Here is a 24,185-nt window from a genome sequence, read left to right as displayed (position 1 = left end):
AAGCAACAGTCTGTGGCAGATGATCGAACTTGTCTGACACAATATGAGCAAGGTCTAACCTATTTCAGTGTTTTCTCCTCCGTGAGACCAGCTGTTACATAGACTTAAACAGTGTTCCAGCTGTTGGCTAAAGTGCAGTTGAAGTATGCCCTTGTTCAAGTTCATGAGGGAGGGAGGAGACTCACGAGTGTGAACGATCACAAATTACCAGGCCTTCTGAGGCATCACCACTTCATCTTAATCTTCCCCAACAGTTAATACCTCTACTATTTAGGGACATTCCATTCTTAACCTGAGTTTCTTACATATGAAATAACAACAGATGAATTTGGTCTGTGAATCGTCTTAGAATTCCAGGTAGCATTGTGTTGGTGTGTGGTTATCTGAGGGGAGGGTTCCACAGCCAAAGAGTGCAGGGTTTTCAATGTTCATGAGACACAGTGAGGTGTAACATAAACCATGGCATTAAAATTTTACATCTTTTTTTTTGTCTCCCTGTAGAAAAAATAAATAAAAGATACTAAAGGGTCTATAGGGAAGTGTCTCTCTCCTGACTTTCGGTTACCTAGTTCTCTTCCCTGGGGAGGGCTGGTAAGTTTCTAGGGAAGAGACCAGCCAGCTTTTTCTGTAAGGGATCAGATAGGAGACATTGTAGGCTCTGTGGGCAGGTGCCTGTTCTGGTGTGTCCTTGAGGGAAATTTTATGCAAATACAAGAACATACATATACATGTTCTCTCCCACAACTCTGCAAAAATGGTAGTATAATATACAGAGTATTCGGGACTTGGCTTTTCTCAGTTAAACCAGGGGTTGGCAAACTATGCCCCATAGGCCACATCCAGCCTGTTACCGGTTTCTATAAATAGTTTTATTGGAACCTACATTCATTTGTCTACGTTCTGTCTGCGGCTGCTTCTCTGCCACCCAGGCAGAGCTGAATAGCTGTGACAGAGAACATGTGGCTTGTGAAGCCTAAAATGTTTACTCTCTGGCCTTTTAGAGAAAAAGTTTGCTGGTGTCTGAGTTAAACACTGTGTTTTAGCCTTTCCAAACTAGTCCAGAAAGAGCCTCCTCACCCTTTCTCATGGCAGCATAGACGTCTTTGTATGGCTGTGTTATTCATTTAATGAAACCCTCCCCTAAGGGATATTTAGACCATTTCTGCCTCTTTGACCCTCACTGCTACAAATAACGTGGCAGTGGATAAGCGTGCACTTACCTCATTTTCCGCAAGTGTGAATGTAGTCACAGGATGAATTCCTAGAAAGGGGATTGCTCCATCCAAGCAGAGCACACTGCTGACTTTTACAGCTAATGCCTAATCGCCCTCCACAGAGGTTTACCTACCAACTTACGTTCTCACCAGTGTTATGAAAGTGCCTGTTTGCCCCATCTTTACCAGCAGAATGTCCTGCCAGCCTTTAGATCTTTACCAACTGCTACATGGAAAAAAAAAAAAAAAAAAAAAAAGGCAGCCCAGGGTGGTTCACTTTGCATGCTTTTATTTGGGTGAGTTGCATCTTCTTTCAGGTATTTAAGAGGCGAGTGGCTCCTTTCTGCTGCTGGTGGTTTACTCTCCTGGTCTGAGGGTCTTCTGGGGGGTGGTCACGGATGGGGGGTGGGCCTCTCTCTCTGACTCTCTTGTATCGCTTTCACAAACAAGCTTTTGGGGAACAAAAGTCTTAAGGACAAACATGGGATGGCAGTTAGTGCCATCAACATTCCAGACGTCAGAACTGGGGAGCCAGGGGGGCCCTGGAGGGGCCTTTCCATTCTGCTCTGAACTTGGAAGGCTAACTTTCAGAGGGCGCAAGCTGTCCTCCTCCTCCATTGTGCTTCTGTTGACGCAGGCAGCCTCGTGCTCCTCCAGCTTTTTGATGGGGACCACGTGGCAGGCGTTGTATTTGCAACTGGCCATCTTTTTGGCTTTCTTGGGGTTCTTTTTCCTGCAGGATGCCAGGTGGTACTGAAATCTGCTGAGTGGGACTCGGTGGTGAGGGTTGTAAGGGCAAATTTCTAAGGCTTCTGGCTCCATGAGAAATTGTTCTTGAAGCAGAGTAGCTCACTTCCCAGAGTCAAAACGAAATGCCGCTGGTGGAAAAACCCTTTGGTAGGGAGGATGGAGCTGTCCTCTGCCCAGAGTTGGCCCTTAGAGCTCTGTCGGCCAAGTTCTTAACAACTTATGCTTCCTGTGCTGTGCGACCACGAGTGGTGGGTTAGGAAAAGGAGAGGAGCTGTCAGGGGCAGCTGCACAGAGAGCTGAGTTACAAATGGCAGGTGAGACAGAAGAACCATATAAAGCACCTGCAAGAGCCAGAAACCACAGCTGCCCCACAGGAACGTAAAGAAGGTACATGCCAGCCCCTCTTGACTCTGAGAGGTACACTGTGTGATGTCAGGGAGCAGTCATGAAAGGTCACAATGGGCAGCTTGAGTCATCAGCAAAAGGCTACTTGTCGTCCATCGCTTTTAAGGGGTGGGGTGGCTTTGGGAAAAGCTGCCATTCAAAATTACTGGTGGCATGTCTGTTGTCATTTAACTGTTTCTAAACTTATGTGTTTAATATAATTATCTATATTTGGGGTTAAATCTATGTTATTTTGTGTTTCCTTATCTATTCTTTGGTTTATTTTTTCTCTTCACTAATTTTAAATAGACAGTTTTAAAAAATCCCATTTCCTCCATGATTTTGTAGGTTACACATTCTCTAATCATTTAGTGGTTATTCTACAAATTGAAATATTCATAAATAGCTTACCAAGGTTTAAAGTTCATAATAGTTTCATCCTTTTTCCAAATAATGCAGGACTTTTTCTACATTTCTTCCCTCCTAACTTATTATTTTAAGCCTAATTTTATTTATTTTTATTTTTTAAAAATATTTTATTTATTTGAGAGCAAGTGAGAGAGAGAGAGCATGAGCTGGGGGTGGGAGGGGCAAGGGAGAGGGAGAAGCAGGCCCCCCTGCTGAGCAGGGAGCCCAATGTGGGGCTTGATGCGGGGCTCGATCCCAGGACCCTGGGATCACTACCTGAGCCAAAGGCAGAAACTTAACCCACTGAGCCACCCAGGCACTCCTTAAGCCTAATTTTAAAAAGTTCCTAAGACAGCATTGCTGTTGTCATTTGACAAAGTCCAAGTTTGTGGACACCTGTCCTCATGTTGACTCCTCTCTGCTGCTGGTGTTTCAGACCTGCTGCATGGGATGGCTATGTTTCCACTAGTAATTTACTTTTTAGAATGTTCTCGTGATGAACCCTTTTGGTTTTGTTTATCTGAAAATGTCTTTATCTCATCCTCATTCTTGAAGGATGATTTAATGGAGTGTACTTGTGCTATTTCCTTTCTTCCCACTGAAGCAGAGTTCAGTTTGTTCCAGCTCCCACTCTGGTTGAGAATTCAGAATTCCACCATCACCTAACTTCTTTTGAAGGTAATCTGTTTTCATATGTCTGTTTTAAATAACTTTTCTTTATCTTTGGTTTTTCGGTAGTTTCACTATGATGTTGACATGTGGGTCTCTTTTTATTTATTCTTTCTTTGTTTTTACTTTTAGACCTGTGGAATCTGTGGAATAGTGTCTTTCATTAGTTTTGGAAAGTGTTCAGCCATTGTCTCTTCAAATGTTGCTTCTATCTTATTCTCGAACTTCCACTGAAATGATACATGTCACTTCCACCAACATCCATTTTCCAAAGCGAGTCTCAGGGCCACACCTAAGATGCAGGGTCAAAGAGGCACAGTCCTATCATGTAGCCACAAGGGAGAGAATAGGAACTTTGTCAAGAGTCCTAAAAGGGGTACCTGGCTGGCTCAGTTGGTAGAATGGGGGAGTCTTGATCTTGGGGTTTTAGGTTCAAGTCACATGTTGGGTGTACAGATTACTTAAAATCTTTAAAAAAGGGGGGGTCCTAAGAATGTCCTGTCTCTTCTTGTCACCAGTATTTGTTTCCCTTTTCTCCACACATGCAGAATATACTCCCCTACCCCCCCCCACACACACAAAGGGAGAAAACCCAAAGTCCTAGCTTAGAGTGGGGTGACTTGGTCAGTGCTCACTGGGGGCTTCTTACATTCTGGCAGGAACTTACTCTAGGATAGTGGGCATTCTAGTGCCTCCAACCAGCCTGTTGCTGTGAGGAATGAGGGGCTCATAGAGTCATGCTCACTGTACCCCCACTACTGCTCATCCCCCCGGGGATATCTCCTGGTATACTTTGCTGAGAAAGTGTCCTTGGTAAATTGTAACTTCCATACCATTTATGGGACAGTGTCTGTTTTCTCCAAGCCTGCAATCCAGTATTGGAGGAGGTATGACCTTGACCCTGCTGGGAATTAACAGGCGGTTCAGCATCTGCTCTTCCATACCTCCAAAGCCTGGCACGGTGTGTGTGGGCGATGCTGACAGTGCTTTTTCATTTCCTAGTCCCATAGCCTTTTTCATGCTCATGACCAGGGCTGACCGAGGTACCGAGTAATTCAGGCGTGTGGAAGTGTGCAAATGGAGATAATGAAGGCACTTCACCCGTCATTGAAATCCACATAATAAGGAATAGGGCTTTAGCTCTTATAGCTTCTTTGTGGCCACCTGCCCATTAGTGTGGCAGGCCAACATTTAGTCCATTATGGAGAGAGGGAAGGCCGGGCTTGATAATGCTTCTAATGGATGTCTTGAATGGTCCTCAAGCCTGCAGCCTTCTCCCAGCTTCTGCTCTGAGCCCGAGACCTGACAGGTTGCTCACCATGGCAACTTGAGAGGAGCGAGGGATGCATACACACCTATCTGAGTGGCACGTCCCAGGCCTGTCAGCACCTACCTGACCAATAATGCGTGTGAGGTCAGATTCTGCTCCTTCCCCTCCCGCGCTTAGCATCTTGAGAGATGCTGCTAACAGATGGTAATGCAGGCGTGGAGAAGGTCACAGAACCGCAGGAACAATGTTTTCTAAAAATGAACAATTGTGTATCTTGGCCAGCCAAATCTGCAGTTGTCATCATGGGGTGGGATAGAGCCATTAAAAGATTAGAGTCACAAACTGGGAGAGATATCTGACATCAAGACTGGCTTCTCTCTCAGGGCTGGGGTTCCTTCTGGAACATCCCTGGAGGTTGGTCATATGATGACAGGGAGCTCCCTACTCCCTAGAGAGTTCTGCTGTAGATTTCTTACACTGAGCCAAGCTGACCTGCCTCCTCGTACCCCTTAGAAGTCATTGTGACCTCTGTGTCCTCTGCTCTGGCACCATCCTCCAGGATGTAGGGATATCCCAAACATGCCAAACTCCTGTCATGTGTATGTGGCTCTGGGGTGGGCGATCCACTCTGTTTTTGGCTCCCAGTGTCTCCCTGCATGTCCAGCAGACAGGTGCCCCCCCCCCAACACTTGAGCTCTGGCCCGGGCTTCCCCCATGCTGCCCTCTGTGGGCTGCTCCTTGCTCAGGGCTGCCCCTGTCTCAGCCCATTGGGCTCCTGCTAGCTCCTTTGATTTGAGGACTTGATTTTGAAAACCCTCCGTGTCCTGTGGTACAGTGCTGCTCAAATTGTAACATGCATGTGAATCGCCCGGGATCTTACTAAGATGCCAGGCTGGGTGAAGTTTTGGTTATGTCTGTCAGGTTTATGTGACATCGCTGTGCTAGATTTGTAGGAGGAGTTGGAACACATCTTATCTTTTTCTGCTTTCTGGGTAAACAGCCTAGCAACATTCTTGGAGCGTTTGAAAGGACCTGTTTACTAAACTCTCTCACACCTTTTTGGGACATGGTTCTATGTCCATGTTCAACTTGGTTCCGTGGTTTTCTGTTTCTCTTGGCAATTGTCATTTTTCTAGAAAAAGCATGCTGTTATGGACTGACTTGTGCCCTCTACCCCCTCCATATGTGGAAGCCCTAACTTCAGTGTGATGGTATTTGGAGAGGCCTCCAGTTAAATGAAATCATAAGGGTGGGGCCCTCATCCATCAGGAATAGTGTCCTTGTAAGAAGAGGATGAGAACCCAGAGATGTCTCTCCACAGGAGCACAGAGGAGAGGCCATGTGAGGACACAGCAAGAAGGTGGCCATCTACAAGCCAGGAAGAGAGGTCCACCAGAAACCAACCCTGCCAGCACTTTGATCTTGAACTTCCAGCCTCCAGAATTGTGAGAAAATGAACTTTTGTAGTCTAAGCCACCCAGTCTTTGGTACTTTGTTAGAGAGCCCGAGCAGACAAATACACATGTGTTCCCCATTGAACACTGTAGATAAACTAGCATACTGTGTGTATTTAGTATTCTCTTATAATTTGAAAACTCTTCTCTGATTAAATTTCCTTTACTTTCCTAATTTTTATTTATTTTTTTGTATTCTCTCTCTCACCCCATTCCTGTTCCCTCCCTTTATTAGGCTTTTACAAGTCTAGATATCTCATAGATCTTTACAAGGAGCTGAGTTTTAGATTGAGCAGTTCTACTGATTTTTATGTTGTCTAGTTCATTAACTTTTACCTTAACTTTTAATTCTCTCCCTGACTTTATCTTGTTGCTTGTTTTCTAGCTTCTTGAGTTGGATGCTTCACTTACTTTCAGTCTTCCTTGTGTTATAACAAAACACTTAGAGCTACAGGCAGTGTCTGGTTACAGTCCAGAGTCTTGCTTTGCGGGGATCCAGTTGTCGTTACTTTTGACTGTAATTGCAGTTTTGTTCCCTACCTTCACTTGAGTTATTTAGGAATAAATTTTCAAGTGATTTAATTTCTTTCATTTATTCTTTTATATTTAATTTTTGTTTTTGCTGCATTGTGGTCAGATAATGTGAACAGAGAGGATTGCTCATTAGTATCTCTGAGGTTTTCCTTGTGGCCTAGAATTCATCAGTTTCAGTCACTACCTTGCACATGTTTGAATTAAATGTCTTTTTGTTTGTGTGTATTTATTAAATGAAGCTGGAACATGAGTCCTTCACATTCCTTAGGGAACTGGCATATTGTATCCCTCTGTGTCCATCAACACGATCTGGAAAGTCCTCTGGGAAACAGCCTGTGTACCTTCACTTAGCTCAGTGTTTCCAGGCCTCAGTTTCTCTTAATGCCTCTTATCATCTGGAGCACCCAGTTTCCCTGGAACACATTTCAGAGAATTCTGTTTTAAGGTTTACTCTTATTTCTCGAGGGACAACTGTTTATGAAAGGTCATAGTACTCATTCATTCCTCAGGCCCCTCACTTTGGACTTCTGAGCCCATCATGAGTCCTGAGTTGCTTCTCTGTTCATTTTTACAGAAGGAGGAGCTGCAAAGGGGGATGTCTGTGTGTCTCTGTAGGATGCTGTATCAGTCTCAGCACAGGTAGGATTTGCTGTCCTTTTGCTTTGTTATCTTGGAGGCCCCATTGTCTGAAGCACCCAGTGGAGGAGTGGAGCTACATGGCAGTGACTTCACTGCTGTGTTTAAGGTTTCTCTGTTTGCCCTGGTGGCCCAAAGTTAGCTGGCCCCCCTTCTGCATCTGCCCGCAGGAACAACCCATATGTCATGCTAACACCAGTGCTGGGGGTGTGAAGTGGGGTTATAGCCCGCAGTGCCGTGAGCTAGCCCTCCTGTACCTCTTCAGAGGTAACAGCAGTACCAAGTGTTGGTCCCCTACAGCTGCCCTGTAGCATTAGCTTCCTTGCTCCTTATGCTTTGAGCTTGTCCATTTCATGGAGTCTTGCTGGGGATATGGCTCTGTCTTCAATTGGGTTCTCCCAGAAGCAGAGCCCAAGGCAAGGATTCAGACGCAAGTAGTTTCTTCAGGAAGTGCAGGTAAGCCTGTAGAGAGGAGCAAAGTGAGATACATGTCTGTATGCATGTACAAATATTTAAAAAGAATGATACAAACACTGTAATGGTATATCTTCTATATCTTCTAAAGCTTTCAATGCACATATTTTTCCATTTATTATGGAAAACCAAAAATTATATTTAGAAAAAGATACATGGGAACAAGTGAAGACTTACAAAGGTTAAAGTATGTGTGGTTAATCCAGCTATCTCAGTGGGCATCCAGGGGCCTTTGGGGAAATAATGGGGAAAAAGTCACACAACTCAGAATGGCCCCACCCAAGGGGTCAGAGAGCTGGAGTATGTTTACACCAATTTCCGAGAGACTCGTCTTGGAGGGCTATTTCAGGGGTTTGTAAGTTCCTTGGCACTTCTAACCTGCCTAGTATGGGCAGTTCTGGAACCATGAACAGATGTGGAGACTGGGGTTAGCCAGAACACACTGGAAGTTCCCAAGGATGGGTGGAGCACTGACTGCACCTGCCCCAGGGTCCCGTTAGCTTACTCACAGATCTGTTTCTTCTTATTTGGTACTTACGGCATAGCCAGTCCAACAAATGTTTAACAACCAGTTCTTAACAGCAACAACAAAAAGTCCCTGATTTGTAGCATCTGCTAATTTCCATGGTATGAACACTCCCATTGTGGCCATTTTCGAGCTACCAATGGTTTCACAAGGAGCTGGCAAAATCCAGCTCTCTCCCAGCACACCCCATGTCAATCCTTCGCTGGTTGGGCTGTCCTAGGTTTATGTCTCACTTGAAGGTTTCTAGCATGTGGTCTGGGTTTCTCCGAGGTTTACACACTAATACAGATTTTTCTGTCTTTTTCTTTTGACCATTTCAGCTGACATCTGGCAAAAAGCAGTTAAGTGTATACCACTGTCAGTCATCTGGAAATCCTTTCACTTTTAACCTTTATGTGACATTTCACTGCATGTGGGCTTTTCGTAAACAGCATTTATGTGAGTACAGGGAGGGAAAGCTGCTGCCCTTTGCTTGCTCTGACATCTCCCTAGGAGGAGCTGCTGACCGCGTTGGCCAGATTGCAGATTGAGAAATCCACTTTCACTTGTCTTCCACATCCCCTGTCGCGTAGCAGGGTGGGGGTTGTGTGCCATCTTCCCCTTCCTTGGCTCTCATTTTCTGATTTATCTGCTACAGTGTGCTGGGTTGATGTTTGGGAAACACCATGTTTCATTTACGAAGAGAAAAAATAGTCCTGGAGAGGTCTTTGAGAGTCAAGGACTGGCCACAGGGGCTGTGTCCCTGGGAAGCCCAGCAGCTGCAGCGCCGCCACCACCGCCAGAGGGCAGCATGGCCCCAGCTTCTGCAGCAGCTTCTCCAGCAGGCTGGCGGGCTTGGGGGTGGAGGGCCTGATGGCTCCCCCTCCTTCCAAAAATGGGGTCTTCTGGATTCACCTTAGTCTAGGGATCCTCAAACGGAGGTCTGGGACATGCTTCCTTCAAAATTACCTGGGGACTTACTACCAGATTTGGGGGGGCCCTTCTGAACCCATTGAATCAGTACCTCTGAAGCTCCAGGTGTGTGGGATGGGGGTGTCAGGGTTCAGAAAGCAAGGTTAGGAGACCTGGAGAGTTTTGAGAACTTTTGTTCTAGGGAAGTGGGCCCCGGTCTTCTAGGGTCAGAGTTTGGGGGTAGTGTGTGTGTGTGGTGTGTCACAGTGGGGAGCATTAGATTATCACACAGAGTAAGTAGAATGGAGGGTAGAAGGGCTTGGGCTTGCATTTTAGCCTCATCATTTACCTGGATGGGTGACAAGGTTTTGGATTTTGTTTTGTTTTGTTTTTCTTGGGTTTTGTTTAGCATTTCTCAACCATCTGTTCATCATCCATCCAATATAGTAACTAAATTCCTATTTTGTGTATTTTCTAGGTGTGAAGATACAGAGGTAGACAAGACAGACACTGTCCTCGCCTTTCAGGAGTTCATGCTTTTATGGAGGAGTCAGATACTAGCAAATAATCCCACAGTTATGAAATTACAAATTGTAATAGGTACTTTGAAAGAAGAGGAGTTTAGGATGTTATGTGAGTGAAGAACTATAGAAATATGTGGGAGGGCATGTGAGGGATTCAATTCAAACATAATTTCCTAAGGGAAGAGATCTGAAGGGTGAGTAGGAGTTAACAAAGTGAAGGGTCAGGGGGAAGAATGTTTCAGGTGAAAGACTCTGCGCGTGCAAAGGGCCTGAGGTGAGAACCAGCTTACTGACTTTGAGGAACTTCAAGAACTTGGCATGGCTGGAGTAGGGAGAAGAGGGGAGAGTGCCTGGATGTGAGGTTTGGACAGTAGACAGGGACTAGTACCCTCAGGTTCTCAGATTTCTCATCTTCAAAATGGGGTAGTAAAGTTTATCTTGCAAAGGTGATTAAGTGTAATGATGAGTACAGAAGATCTAGTCTAGTGCCCAGTACACAAATGGTGTCAAATGTGAATTAGTGTGGGGAGAGGGCACCTGGGTGGGGGGCACAGTCTGGTTAAAGAGTAAGCCGTGGGGAAGTACCGGGCAGGTGCAGGGACCAGAGCTGTCTCAGTTAACTGCAGGGACCAACTGAGAAGCATATTTTAACCATGGTGAAAATTACCGTTGGCATCACTCTCGTTAAAAACAAAGTGAAATTGGAGAACATACTGTTGTCTTTAACTAAGCCAAGATGACTAATTATTGGACTCATTTTCTAAAGGTTACCATATACAGACATGATTAGCTGGAGGGAGGAGAGTTTGGAAACTGGATTCATTCTGAAACCCCGTAGATGGGACTCGTGTGAGGTTTCTGTGCGTAATGACTGTGAACATTCAGTTTAACTCAGCTGTCACCACAGGTGTGATACAAAACAAAATGTTTTGCAGGAGCTCTAAAAAGCATCTTGGGGGCAACTCAGGGCAGTGCCTGGGGGGGGGATCTCTGCCAAATCGTGAAGGGTAGGAAAGTGGGAGCTTGTGTTGGGTCTGGAGGGACCCTGAGCCCTAGCTATGTTTTGACAGTTGGTGACCATGTGGTCTTGGCTAACTTCCTCCTTTCTTTGGGACTTAGTGTCCCCATCTGGAAAAAGAAGGGCCAGACCAGATGATCGCTAAGGGCCTTTCCAGTTTGCTGCTGTATGATATTTACTGATAGTGTGATCATGGAACTTTGCTCTGAGTCCTTGCTCTGCTCATTGTTATATCCTTAAGGCCAGGACCAGTGCCCGGACCCTGATAGGACATCAGTAATATTGGTTGAATCAAATGAAGGATTTTTTAAAAAAGATTTTAAGTAATCTCAACACCCAATGTGGGGCTTGACCTCACAACCCTGACCCGAGATCAGGAATCGCGTGCTCTACCGACTGAGCCAGCCAGGCACCTCAAATGAAGGATTGAAGGAAGGAGAGAAATGAGCTTTCATCTGATACGCATTTTTGCCCATACCAGGAGCACTTGCTGAAAGCTTCCTGAGTCACGTTTTCTGGTTTCTATGTTAAGTATGTTTTGAAGTCATTCACATGGTAGATTTGACCTACAGTATAATTTGACGTTCCTTTTCAGTGCAGAATCTACCTCACTTTCTTGGGTACCTTCACTTCTTTCACTCTCATTACCAACAGAAGCAGATTTCTTTTCAGTGCCATTTTTTCACAAAAAAGCAAAGTTTCATCACTTCTTGGGAATGGTTGGGGACACATAAGGACCAAGAAAGAACAGAGCCCTGTTGAGATGCACTGGGTGGTGGAACTGGCTCGCTCATTGGCTAAGGGATTCACCTTCAATAGCTTCTGTACACAGTACACATCATTTGAATTCATTCCTCAGCGAGGCAGCAAGTGATTTCATGTCCTGGTATTGGAGGATGGCTTCCAAATATCATTGTTGACTTCATGAATGCCAAGGAGTCTATTGGGTTTATCAGTCTGCTTGAGAGTCCTTGGTGTCTTCCAGGCTTCTGGGGCTCATCTCATTCTAAGTTCTCTTTGTTTACTCAGAGATCTAGAATCCCAACCACCAAGTTTCTCTCAAAGGCTCAGTCTCTCACTCGGAGAAGAGACATGTTGCTAGATGTTAGGCAGTGAGATGGCTGTGTCTGGTCCCCTAGTGTTCTTGGGAGCTAAGCTTTTAGTCATGTCACCTCTTGCCCTTGGTAGCTCTCTTGTGTATAGACAGTGGGACACTAACACCTGAGGTCAGGATTGAAAACCTTTTTATGTTTCACAGTCATGAAGGATTTCTCCTCCAGCGTCCTTGATCTGTGGTCTCCTCTATTCTGGCTACCAGCATTGAGGACCTACTGTGTGAACCATGGCCCTCCATGAGACACAGGGATGAGCGAGACAGAGCTCTTCCCCCTCAAGAACGCAATGTCCAGTCCAGAATGGAGGTGGGACAGGTGTGGCAACATTTCCAGAGTAAAGAGAGTGACGTGTGTGCTAGGAGAGAGGAGTGAGAGAGCTGTGATTGTAGCTAGGGCGGGGTCAGGGAATGATGTACAGTTTTCATAAAAATGCATACACGTTAAAATGCAAAAAATATGGAAAGATACAATAAATAAAAGACCCCCCCCATACCGTAAAACCACCATTCGAACTGTTTCTGTGCAGAGTTTCTAGATGGAGAGGTAGATAGAAATACTTTTATAAATGGGATACTTTTGAAAATAAAAGTCATTAAATGTAATTTTATTTGACATTAACAGAAAAAAAGGAAATCAGTGAAACCAAAGGAATTTCTGAACCTCAAACAAGTTATTTCATCACTAGTGGAATTGTTTCCTAAAAGATCCCACCAGGTTTAATAAGAGATTAGGAAAATATGGTGGTTGGAGTCCTATGGTTTTAAAAATACATGTATTTTATCATAAGCACAATTAGCAATGGTATTCTTCTCAGATAAAATAGTTTCAATTAATCCAATGATAGAATTTTTGAGAGAGCAACATAAAATTATCCATTAAATCAAAAGACATGGTCATAGCCTGTGAAAAGTCTGTGACTAACTTTTCCATTCGTTCCCTAATCCGTTTTTCACGGAGCAGTGTAGAGCCAGTCCTGTGAGTTTTGACAAATGCACAGTCACGTCATCAAGATGCGGAAGCCCCGCCCTCACAAATCTCTGTGTCCCTTTGCAGTTAGCCCCTCCTTCCACAGCTGGACCGTCGCAACCACTGATCTATTTTCTAAAACCTATAGTTTCACCTTTTCCAGAAAATCACAGAATTCTTACAGAAGATAGCCTTTTGATTTTTTTTTTCCACCTAGCACGGTGCATTTGAGATGAACCATGTTGTGTGTTGTAGTAATTCTCTCCTTTTTGTTGCTCAGTCCACTGTATAGGTGTACCACAGTTTGCTCAGGGGTGTTTGGGTTGTTTCCGGTTTGGGGCAACTTGAGTAAAGCTGCTAAATAATTGCATACAGGGTTTTCTGTGGACAAAAACTTGCCTTTGTCTCGGGCAAATACCACTGGGAGTGAGATTGTCAGGTTGTACGGTAAGTGTTTAACTGTGTAGGAAACTGCCAAACTGTTTTCCTGGGTAGCTGTAACATTTTGCATCCCTACCAGTAATGTACAAGAAGTCCAGTGGCTCCGTGTCCTTTCCAGCACTTGGCATTGCCAATTTACAAAATCTAATCATTCTAATAGATATGTAGCAGCATTTCATTGTGGTTTTAATTTTCATTTTCCTGAGAAGAACCATGTGTTCTTAGAATCCTCTGATCTGTGGTCAGACGTGTTATCCATTGTGCCCCTGGCCCCATACTGAGAATCGTGCATTCTCAAATGACATGCTTACCTGCCAGTATGGATAGATGGGTGGACTCCTTGTAGTAAAGAATAGGTCACTAACCTTCTGCTTCCTCCCACCTCATTCCTAGTCTCCATATTTTTCCATTGCTAAGTTTTAAAGCATTTGAATTTCTATGAAATCACAATCTGAACATTGGTGTAAACTCTAATTTTAGATGGATTGATTGCTTGTGCTCAGTCCTTTGCCATGATGTCTCCCTCTCCCTCCCTGAGTTTTCTATTTTTTATTTATTTTTTCATTTGCTGGATTTTATTATCAAGTTTTTTCAAGAAAGATTCATAGGCAAGGTACACTCTGCGTTAGCAGACGTTTGTGAGCGTCTGCCTGTTGCCTTTGCATTTGAACAACATCTCTGCAGGATGGAATGATCTTGGCTCCCACGATTGATTGATTGATGGATTGATTTAAAATAAAAGATTTTATTTATTTGAATGAGAGAGAGGGAGAGAGTGAGGGCAGGGGGAGGAGCAGAGGGAGAGGGACAAGCAGACTCTGGGCTGAGGGCAGAGCCCGTGGTGGAGCCCGATCCCATGACCCCAAGATCATGACCCATGCTTAACTGACTGAGTCACCCAGGCAGCCCTTGACTCACACATGCTTTAATCAAAAACACCATTTTCCCAAGATGATCTGGCTTTGACTAGCACTGAGTAGAAGCTGAATCCAGGCTGATGCTTCTTCTCCTTTGTAGATGATTAGCTTTTTCTGCCAGAATGCCTAAAATTTATTACTCAAAGTTTATTTTCCTTTTTCTAAAAATAATTTCTATTTTAAAAAAGAATAGATGACATAGATGAAAAAGTCAAATTGTACTTCCTAGGAAAATCAACTCTCTCCTCTTGCCTTTCTTCATTCTCGCCAACTTCTTCCAACTCTTGAAGTGATTTCTTTTAGTTTTATGTTTGTATTTCTAAATAACAGGGTTACATTCCATAGGCCCTGAGTGAGTTTGGGGAAAGGTGCTTGCTGGCTGATGGGCTTTACTTTGGAGTAAAGGGGCAGGGGTCAAGGTGTGCCACTAGGAGACCTCAAGTGTTGTTATCTCCAAGTCTTTTCTGTTGGGCTAGTTCTCCTGGGCTGGAGGAGTTGTTTGCTCTCCTGCCTCGGGGCACCAGCCTATTCAGGTCTGAGTCGGGAAGGGCTTCTGCCTCCCACTGTTCAGCGTGCGCACTTGGACTTCATCCTGGTGTCTCCATTCGAGCACCTCATACCCTCCATGAACCGTACTGATGTTTGTTTTTGAGCCTCTGGCTTCAACCTTCCCAAGGGAGTAAACGCCCTGCTTTTTTTTTGCTGGGACTTTGCAGGGTCAGGAAAGGAGGCTGGTGTTTGAGATGCTCGTCATACAGACTCTTGGTCACTCCTGTTTCAGCATCTCTTGTACCCCAGCCTTCAGTGTTATTCCGCTTGATTCAGAGTTCTGTGACTCGAGTCTGGTCTTTTCAGGTTCCCCACTCTGCAGACCCCACATATAGGTCTCGGTTTTTCCTTTTCCTGGGTCGGTTACCACTCATCTGTTCATGTTTTATCTTCCAAATGTTAATGACATCTCTCTTCTGCTGTCATGTCTTCTGTTATATTTGGTCTTGAGAATTTATGCCTTTAAAATATTTGTATTCTTATTATATAGTTTTGTAGCAGAGAGCACTTACGTGAAATTTTCTTCTGGATTTGAAATTATGTTTTCTTCTACACTGGATTCTTTATCTTTGGGTGATTCTTTTTCTTGGGATGTTGGTCGGTGTATGTTTGTGTAGTTGCCATCTGTTTCTTGTGCTCAGGCATTTCTTTTTTTTTAATTTTTAATTTTTTAAAAGATTTTATTTATTTATTTGACAGAGAGACAGCCAGCGAGAGAGGGAACACAAGCAGGGGGAATGGGAGAGGAAGAAGCAGGCTCCCAGTGGAGCAGGGAGCCCAATGCGGGGCTCGATCCCAGGACCCTGGGATCATGCCCCAAGCCGAAGGCAGACGCTTAACGACTGAGCCACCCAGGTGCCCCTGCTCAGGCATTTCTATCTAGGTATTCTTTTTGCTGTTATATAGTGTGACTTTTGGACTCATTTCTCAGCTTTATCTGAAGTTTGCGTACAGTCTTTGGAAAAAAAATACCTGGGGCTGTTCTCTCTCTCACTTATGAGATTTTGTTACTGCATGATGCCAAGGTACACCTCCTTGGGGAGAAGGGTTGCTTTTCTTTGGGAATTGGGACAGTGAATACTCAACTGCCCCCAGATTTGTTGGGGGAGGGGCAGCAATAAAAGTCACACCCAACATCCTGAAATGAATAAATGAAGGTGGTAGGGAGAGCCCTGTGGGGCAGCTAGTGGCTGAGTCAGGCTGGTGTGATGAGGGGATAGGATGGGGTCCCCAAAGCCCATCCCTGGTCTCCTTAGTGGCCATTATGAGAGTGAGTACGTAGGACAGGAGTGGGGTGGCCCAGTCTGGAAATGCTGGCAGTGGACGAGTGGCCCTGTGGCTGCTTCTGGAACGTGTGCCAGGATCAGGATCCTGCAGTGGAGAATCTGGCAGGCTCTGACCAGTGGCTAAAGAGTCCAACTCCAATCTGAGCTCAAGTCACCGGGGACCATTTATTGATGTTTCTAGGGAGAAATGAGAAGGAATACATCAATTGAATAAGATGATGTTCGTTTATTACATCCCTGATGTCTTTCAAGGCTTTGAAAAACACCCTCTTTTGTCTAATTAGTCATTGTGACATGTCGCCATGGAAACCATTATGTTTGTACTCACAATAGACACGTGTGCATCCATTAAAGGGACACAGTTGCCAAATGTGAGCTATGGGCTCAGGATGGAGTGGCTTTTTATGGCACAACCATCAGGGCTTCTGCAGAAAGTGCCAGAAAACAAGCAAATGGCTGTTCCTTCCATGAAGGAAGACACTCTCTGGTGTCAGACCCTGGATTTAGGGGAGTGCGAAACCAGGAAAACTGAGAGTTCACACTCAGGGTGAGACCCCAAAGGAAGATTTCTTCTACTTCTTCTTTTTTTTTTTAACCCATGTCAAGGATTTTTTTTTTTAAACCCACTAATTTCTGAAGGATCCAGAAGGTATTAAAAGCTGGTTTGGAAGAAGGTCCAGAGAGCAGATGTGAATATAGATAAGTCAGGAACGTGGAAATGAGTTGGTTAATGGATGCAAAATTGGCTTTTTCCAAGAGGGCTAAGGCCAGGGATAAAGTTTAGTTTCTTGTTTAAAAAATACTGAGAGCCAGCAGGTGCCCAGTGGAGGTAATTGAGTGCTCTGGTTGGGGTAGACAGGCTGGGGTGAGGGACTAGAGCAGGGCCAGGCTCCCCAGGCCCGGGTGGTCTGGAAGGCTGCACACAGAAGAGCAGGAGGCTGCCAGGGGATGAGGCTGGGTGGGTCCCATCCTGCTTGTGTTAGTATCTGCAGCATCCAGATATTATTGTCTGTAAACTCACGCACTGGTACGTCTTTGTTCTCATAGCCATTATCTCTTGTTTTGCACACAATTCTAGTAACCCTAATATTTTTGGCTTCCTGGTCATGGTGAATTTGAAATAAGAGAAGAGCCATTGGTGTGACTGTTGTTGGCAAGCACATTGGCACCAGCAAGCGGGAATGGCTGAGAGCTTCATGGGTCAGGGCCTGGAGAAACATAAAAGCAGTCACAAGACGCTGGGACCCAGCATGCTGGGCCATTCAGTGTGGGAGCAAAAAGCTCTCCACTCACCCCTGGCCTAGCCCACTATTGACTGTGCTATTCTTAGCAATAGCCTTGAGTCATCCAGGAAAGAGGTTCTTGACAACAGTGGGAGTTTGGGGCCATAAAGTTCGGGGTTCAATTCTCCACTCACTGTTTGTGGGGCTCCAGGCAAATTGCTTATAATAAAGCCTTCGTGTTAGAGTAATGGGAGGATCGCCTGAACCTATAGGGCACATGGTAAATGCTCATTACGAATTAGCTGCTATTAGCAGTCAAGTAAATGATGGTCACTTACAGGCCACCACATGGATGCATCTCAGAAACATTGTGATAAGGGAGAGAAGCCAGGCACAAACAGGGATCCACTGAATGGTTCATCTACAAGAAATCACAAAAACAGGCCAAACTAATCTGTGATATTAGAGGTCACGATAGTGACTATGAGGTGTAGTGCCTTTTCTGTTGTAAAATAGAACAGACGCAGAAGTCCACGTAAAATAAAGGTGTAGCAACTTAGTGGATTGTGGTAAGGCCACTTGAGAACCTACTGTTAGAGTCTCCTTCCTCCTGCCAAATGTTTTGCTTCTTGATTTAGGTGTTGGTTCCTTGGATGTTCAGTTTGTGAAGTCAGGGAGATGGGTGCCCTTTTCTGTATGCATATTATGCTTCCATAGAAAGTGTAAAGTGTTAGCTGTAATTATGATTATGGTTATTATTTTTTATTTGAGAGAAAGAGAATGAGTGGGAGGGGCAGAGGGAGAGGGAGAGAGAATCCCAAGCAGGCTTCGTGCTGAGCATGGAGCCTGACACAGGGTTCAATCTCACAACCATGAGATCATGACCTGAGCTGAAACCAAGAGTCATTTGCTCAACTGACTACGCCACCCAGGCACCCCTGTAATTATGATTATTAATGTTATTCTACTAAGTTTTTGGACCTCATGTTCTTCATCTTTACTACGGGGATGATAATCCCTTCTTTGCAGAATTGTTATAAGATGTAGTGTTTATAACATGTTCATTTGTTGGTCCATTCAGCAAATATTTACTGAGTGCCTATGGACCCAGACACTGTTCTAGGGGCTGGTGATAAGCAGTAAGCCAAACAGACAATAATCATGGCGCTTACATGCTAGTGACGGGGGAGACACATGCAAGGCATTCGCTTGAAAGGGACCTATTACCTGCTACAGTGCCTTCTGGTTTCGAAAACAAAACCCTAGAACACATCTCCGTCCCAAATGGTTAAGATTTTTGTTTGTTTGGTTTGGTTTTGATTTGGCTCCTAAAATAATTTGCTTCACTTGTTACGAAAGCTTGGCTTGAACCAAGTCAGACCAGTGAAGGCATATATATGCTATACTGAGAATTTCTGACTCTTCTAGAATTCCTGGGTGCAGTTAAATTGTGAATTAGAGCAAACCATCCTTCATGAACTACAGCGTTGGGGGCTGAAGGAAGCATATCCTGGCAAAGAAATGCCTTCTCCCTCCTGCTTTGAGGAACTTAGATTTCTAGGCCCTGAACCCTGCAGGCAGGAAAGCGTTAAGAAAGAAATGTGCATTTCCACTGAACAAGAAAATCAACTTAGAAAAGAAATGTGTATTGGAAAATATCTATTTGCCTGCAAAATAATGTAAAAATAATGAGCTCCTATTCCCCTTTGATGTGCAGCGCACGCTTTTAAGGAAAGATTCTGCATTTCTGAGATACTGGGCCTGGCGTGTAATGAAGTGGTTGTTATGGCAACAACTTTCAAAAGCAAGTATTTTCTGAGAGATGTGCTCCACACAGCCAGCGTGAGAGAGGAAAACATGAAAACAGAGACAGGGAGATGAGCTCAACAGAAAGCATGAGATGCTGAGAGCGTCTGCTCTGTCCGAGGGGGAGGGAAATGTGCCACTCATCACCACCCTGGCCTGGCGGTGCAAACTGCAAGGAAGCCAGGCCCCTGCCCTGGAATGGGGGAGGGGGAGAAGGGAGCGGGGACCAAGGCAGTGTCTCTTACTTGGAGATGCAGCCTGGGGCTGGGGGCTGCATCACCAACCGCCCTTCACGACCCCCTTCGAGCTGGCCTCCCAGCCTCAGCCTCTGTCCCTGCCATCCTTCTCCATCAGCTCCCTCCTGGCCCCCGTGCTTCTGGGCATCAAAGGCCCCCATTCATTCCAGAGCCCAGTCTTCCACTGACATTCAGTTGAAGGGCCCTCCTGCTCACTCCACTCCCTCGTGTCCCTGGGGGCCCTGCCAGGCCAGTGCCCTGTGTGTGCAGACATGGCCCAGGAGCTGGCATTTGTCATCTCCTCTGTTTTCACATCAGCCCCCGGTAGAACAGTGCCTGGCACAGAGTGGCTGCCCAGTCTCTATTTGTTGAGTGAATGGATAGTCCTTCTCTGGTGCTACAGCCATTGTCTCCATTCCACAGATGAGGAAGCTCAGAGATGTTAGGTGACTTGCCTAAGCCCGAAGACAGTAAGTAGTGGAGCTGGGCTGCCCACACCCCTGCGTGGTGCTGCTTCTCAGAACCCCCGGCTTCCCAGCGTCCTTGTCATTGTTCATGCTGTGTCTCAGCCTGGTCCACGCCCTCTTGTGTCCTGCAAGGCGTGGCTCAAAGGCCACCTTGACCGTGATGTTGTGAGAAAGCCCCCTCTAAATTAGACCCTTGGATGTGTCAGGGCCCAGAGATTGGGCCCGCACTACCTGCTGTTGAGTGTGGGCTGCGGTCACCAGGAACAAATACTTCTGGGGTCAGTGTCTGTTCACTACCCTCCCCACACAGTGCCTGGCACAGGGAAAGCACTTGACAGCCCTTAGTTCAATGAAGGAAACTTTAGAGCCCAGATAGTCCTGGAAAATCCTGTTGGGTCAGTAGCCAGATTTCTGAGATCCCTGGGGCTACCCTGGCCAAAACTGAAACCTGCTGCTATCCATTCCCAGCTCACATTTGTGGATGGGTGTGTGTGCATGTTAGTGTGTAAATGCATGTGTGCACGGCCTCTTTGTAGGGGTTTTGCGCTAAAAGGGTCAGGCTATGTATGCGTGTGCTTATGCACTGGGGTGAGGGAGATGGGAATGCACAAGGCTTTGAGAACATTTGAATGTCTAATGTGTGTGTGAGAGAGAGAGAGAGAGAGAGAGATGAAGGAGTATGCTACAGGAAGATCTGGTATAAATATGTGTGTAAGGCATGTGCCTGGGAATGTGTGCGTGGATGCGTGAGGGGAGGGGTATATTCATTCAGGGGCTGCTGCATTTACCAGGCAGAGGCAAAAGGAGCCCACGGAAGATGGGCTGTATTTTCAGTTCGAGGCTTCTAGCTAACCTGCAACCACAGAGAAAGGCTCTGCTATCGGACTGTCTTGTGGATCATAAAATGTGAGCGTTAGAGCTGGAAGCAGCTTTGGAAGTCACCTCATTGTATCCCTATGTTGCAGCTCACGAAAAACAGAGAGGGGAAGCAACCTTCTGAGGTCACACAGCAAATTCAGGAAGAAGCTGGAACTTGGACTTGTATCTGGGTCTGGGCTCCCTCATTTTCCCCAGTCTGCTGCCAGGTCCCTGAGGAGGAGGGAGAGGGTTAACCATGGAGTAATTAATATCAGGCACCAGAGTATTACACAATTTCATTCGCACTTTAATTAGGGGAACTTTTTTTTTTAAATAGAAGTCTTTGTTGTGTCAATTAGTTGATTGACTATCACTGGTTTCTAGGTTAGGGAAACTTGATCTGCAGTGAATGAATTTGTTTATCAGGGAAAAGGAGCCAGGGGATGGAAAAAGAAATTCAATTAAGTGTCAGGCTGCTGAGTGACAGGCTGCATTTGATAGGACTTTTAGCTTAATTGCTTGTATTTCATTAAGAGATTTATTTATCAAGAGAATTCTTCATTTTAAAATCTCGGGCACTGTCTGAGTGGCTTCTGGCTATTTTTCTGCATTGATTGAGGACATAGAAATGGGGACCTGAAGAATTACCTGGGACCTTGGAGACGTTCTTGTATCTAAGACCCTCCCTTACCCTGGCTGCTGGGGCTGACAGTCCCCTCATTCCTGCCATCCCAAAGTTAAACCCAGAGTTTGGAAAAGGTCTGCATTTCTCTGAGGAGAAGAGTCCATATTTCTCTTTAGATTTTCAAAGGGATATGGTCCCAAAGAAAGTAACATCCGATAGGTTGATGACTTTTGGTTCTTTGTTGTTTTCCTCCACAGAAGAGGTTTAACTTCACCCGCATTTGTAAAATGGTACAGGTAGGCAGTTCCAGAAACTAAATATTGCTAAATAGTAAAGGACTTTCAAAATAAGTATCCTTTAGAATAAAGTCATCCCTATAAGATTTAATTTAGAGAAATGATCACTACCAGTTAGAATAGGCTCCATAATGGATGCGTTTGAAGTCAAATGGGTCTTGTTGTCCTAGAGGTAAATACATCGTATATGATATGACTTATTCGAGCTGTTTTTCCTAAGGACTCCTGATCCTGTTCACGAGAACTGCCCAATGTATAATCGACAATAGTTGTAGGAAGTGATCACCTCAGAAAACTGAGGCTCAGAGAAGGCAAGAGGTTTTTCTAAGACACATAGCCAGCCAGGGGCAGAACCAGGATGAGCACCTGTTCCTCTTACTTCTTTTCCAAGGGTCTGGCTTTCTGTGGGTCTGTCCGAGTTGCTGGGCTGAAGGCCTGCAAGGGACAGTTCACCTGGTGGCCCTTTTCCTTTCGCTCTAGCAAGGCAGGAGAGTAGAGTGGTTAGGACTGCCATCGCCTGGACCTACCGCTCATTATGTGTCCTTGAACAAGTATCTCCTCCCTTCCAGTAGACTGGTGATAGGAAGATTATCTGTCTTACTGGTTTGTTGGGAGGATTCAGTGGGGTATGCCATGCGATGTACTTGGACTGTATTCATTACATAGTAAATGCTTAATAAATACCAGCCATAATTATTATCATGCCTTCCAGGTAAGATTTCATGTGGAAAGAAAAACTTTTTTGGGGGGGTAGTTTTATGGTTTTATTAACACAAATATGACATGCCCATAAGCTGTCTATTAGTTTTCTTAGCTGCACAGCCTGGCATTAGGATTGGTGACTGTGAGGGCCAGCTGGGCTGCTCTTTTTGCAATGGTTTGTGGAGGAGACACTGTGAGCATTCTCTACACAGTAAGATTTGTTGCACGTCAGCAGCACTTCAAGCTCCTTGATATGTGGACGAGGTACTTCCAGAAGCCACTGGACCGCAGTTGCACTTCCAGAAGCCACTGGACTGTTTTCTTGTTGCTCCCGTAACCAGTGCTGGGCATCAAGGTCTGGCCCTTGAATCTTCTGCACACCCTATCATCGGTGCCTCTGGGTTTCTGCCCTTTGCTCTTAATTTTGACATATCAATCTGAATGGTGCCAGATGAACTTCTTGGTCTTCTTTTTAACAATCTTGGGCTTCACCAGAGGTCTGAGGGCAGCCATGATGCCGAGTAAGAGATGGCTGCCTTTCTCAACATTTGCTGCAACATGGACGGCACTGGAGGAGATAATGCTAAGTGAAATAAGTCAAGCAGAGAAAGACAATTATCATATGATTTCTCTCATCTATGGAACATAAGAACTAGGAAGATCGGTAGGGGAAGAAAGGGATAAAGAAAGGGGGGGTAATCAGAAGGGGGAATGAAGCATGAGAGACTATGGACTCTGAGAAACAAACTGAGGTCTTCAGAGGGGAGGGGGTGGGGGAATGGGATAGACTGGTGATGGGTAGTAAGGAGGGCACGTATTGCATGTTGCACTGGGTGTTACACGCAACTAATGAATCATCGAACTTTACATCAGAAACCAGGGATGTACTGTATGGTGACTAACATAATATAATAAGAAAACATTAAAAAAAAAAAAAAGGGGCTACCGCCAGTGCAGGCAGCACCAAGGAAGAGAGGGGCAAGAAAAAATGTTTCTGATTCTTAAAAATAAATGAGGACTATTGTTCTGCATTATGTGAAGCCCCCCCCCAGCCCCCAGCCTTTTTTTTTAAGAGATTTTTTTTTAAAGATTTTATTTATTTGTCATAGAGAGTGAGCACAGACAGGGAGAGTGGCAGGTAGAGAGAGAGGGAGAGGCAGAAACAGGCTTCCTGTTGAGCAGGGAGCCCGATGCAGGACTTTATCCCAGGATCTTGAGATCATGACCTGAGCCAAAGGCAGACACTTAACTGACTGAGCCACCCAGGTCTCCCACCCCGCCTTGAGGACCATTGTTTTGTGTTACATGAACCCCTCCCCCGCCCCTGTACTTAAGAAGAAATAATTTACTCCAGCAAATGGGTGGATTCTTTCCTAGTCCATGGTGACTGGTGGCAAACCCAGGTCTCCTGCTCCTCAGGCTTTGCTCTCTCTGGCAATACTGGTTCCTGAGTATTTTTATTTTCTTCTCTAAGTAGACATTTGTTCGTGGTTCTCCCTTCCCCTTCTTTTATTTCTCTCCATCTTCCTTCCCTCCCTCCCTCCTTCCATCCATCCATCCATCCATCCAACCATCCATCCCCCCAACCATCCATCCACTGGAGCACAGAAGCTGCTTCTGTAGACATGTATGCACCAATTTTGCATGTGTCTTTCTAACTGTGTTCAGTAATGTCATCTTGGTAGCTTGTAACCCAATAGTGGTGGGAGTATTTGCACTATGGCAATTGGAGGACAGTATAAGTGAGGGCTTTTTTGTTTTCAGATAGCTATCTTCCACGCATCATTGCATCCATCCATCCATCCACTTTCATTCATCCATCTTTTAGTATGTTCAGACATCCACCCACCAAGCCATTGCCCATCCAACCACCCATGCATCCAACATGTATTAAACACTTCTTGTGGACCAGGCCCTGTACAAGATCCACTGGGAGGACAGAATTG

The 24,185-nt window shown here is 45.2% G+C and overlaps 1 protein-coding gene and 1 non-coding gene across 2 annotated transcripts; one reads left to right on the top strand and one right to left on the bottom strand.

The window, feature by feature from the left end:
• On the top strand, window positions 1-113 carry LOC113258858 (small nucleolar RNA SNORA28). The gene has a single exon (XR_003317380.1). It is a non-coding gene; the product is annotated as a small nucleolar RNA SNORA28 (small nucleolar RNA).
• A 1,458-nt stretch (window positions 114-1,571) lies between these two features.
• On the bottom strand, window positions 1,572-2,036 carry GTSF1L (gametocyte specific factor 1 like). The gene is made up of 2 exons (XM_044385624.1): window positions 1,760-2,036; window positions 1,572-1,684 (listed from the first exon to the last, which is right to left on the bottom strand). The coding sequence occupies exons 1-2, from the start codon at window positions 2,034-2,036 to the stop codon at window positions 1,572-1,574; spliced, it is 390 nt and encodes a 129-aa protein (XP_044241559.1).
• Window positions 2,037-24,185: the final 22,149 nt, after the last annotated feature.

This window comes from Ursus arctos, unplaced genomic scaffold (assembly GCF_023065955.2).
Source record: "Ursus arctos isolate Adak ecotype North America unplaced genomic scaffold, UrsArc2.0 scaffold_16, whole genome shotgun sequence".
Taxonomy (NCBI): Eukaryota; Metazoa; Chordata; class Mammalia; order Carnivora; family Ursidae; genus Ursus; species Ursus arctos.
The sequence above is the reverse complement of the archived record's forward strand: the minus strand, read 5'-3'. Positions and strand labels throughout refer to the sequence as shown.

What these genes read in the sequence shown, in the direction of transcription:
- GTSF1L (XM_044385624.1), bottom strand. Translation starts at nt 2,036, where the DNA reads ATGGAGCCAGAAGCCTTAGAAATTTGCCCTTACAACCCTCACCACCGA. An exon ending in GCAGAATGGAAAGGCCCCTC is followed by an intron (nt 1,685 to 1,759) that starts CAGGGCCCCCCT and finishes TGTTTGTCCTTA; the next exon opens with AGACTTTTGTTCCCCAAAAG.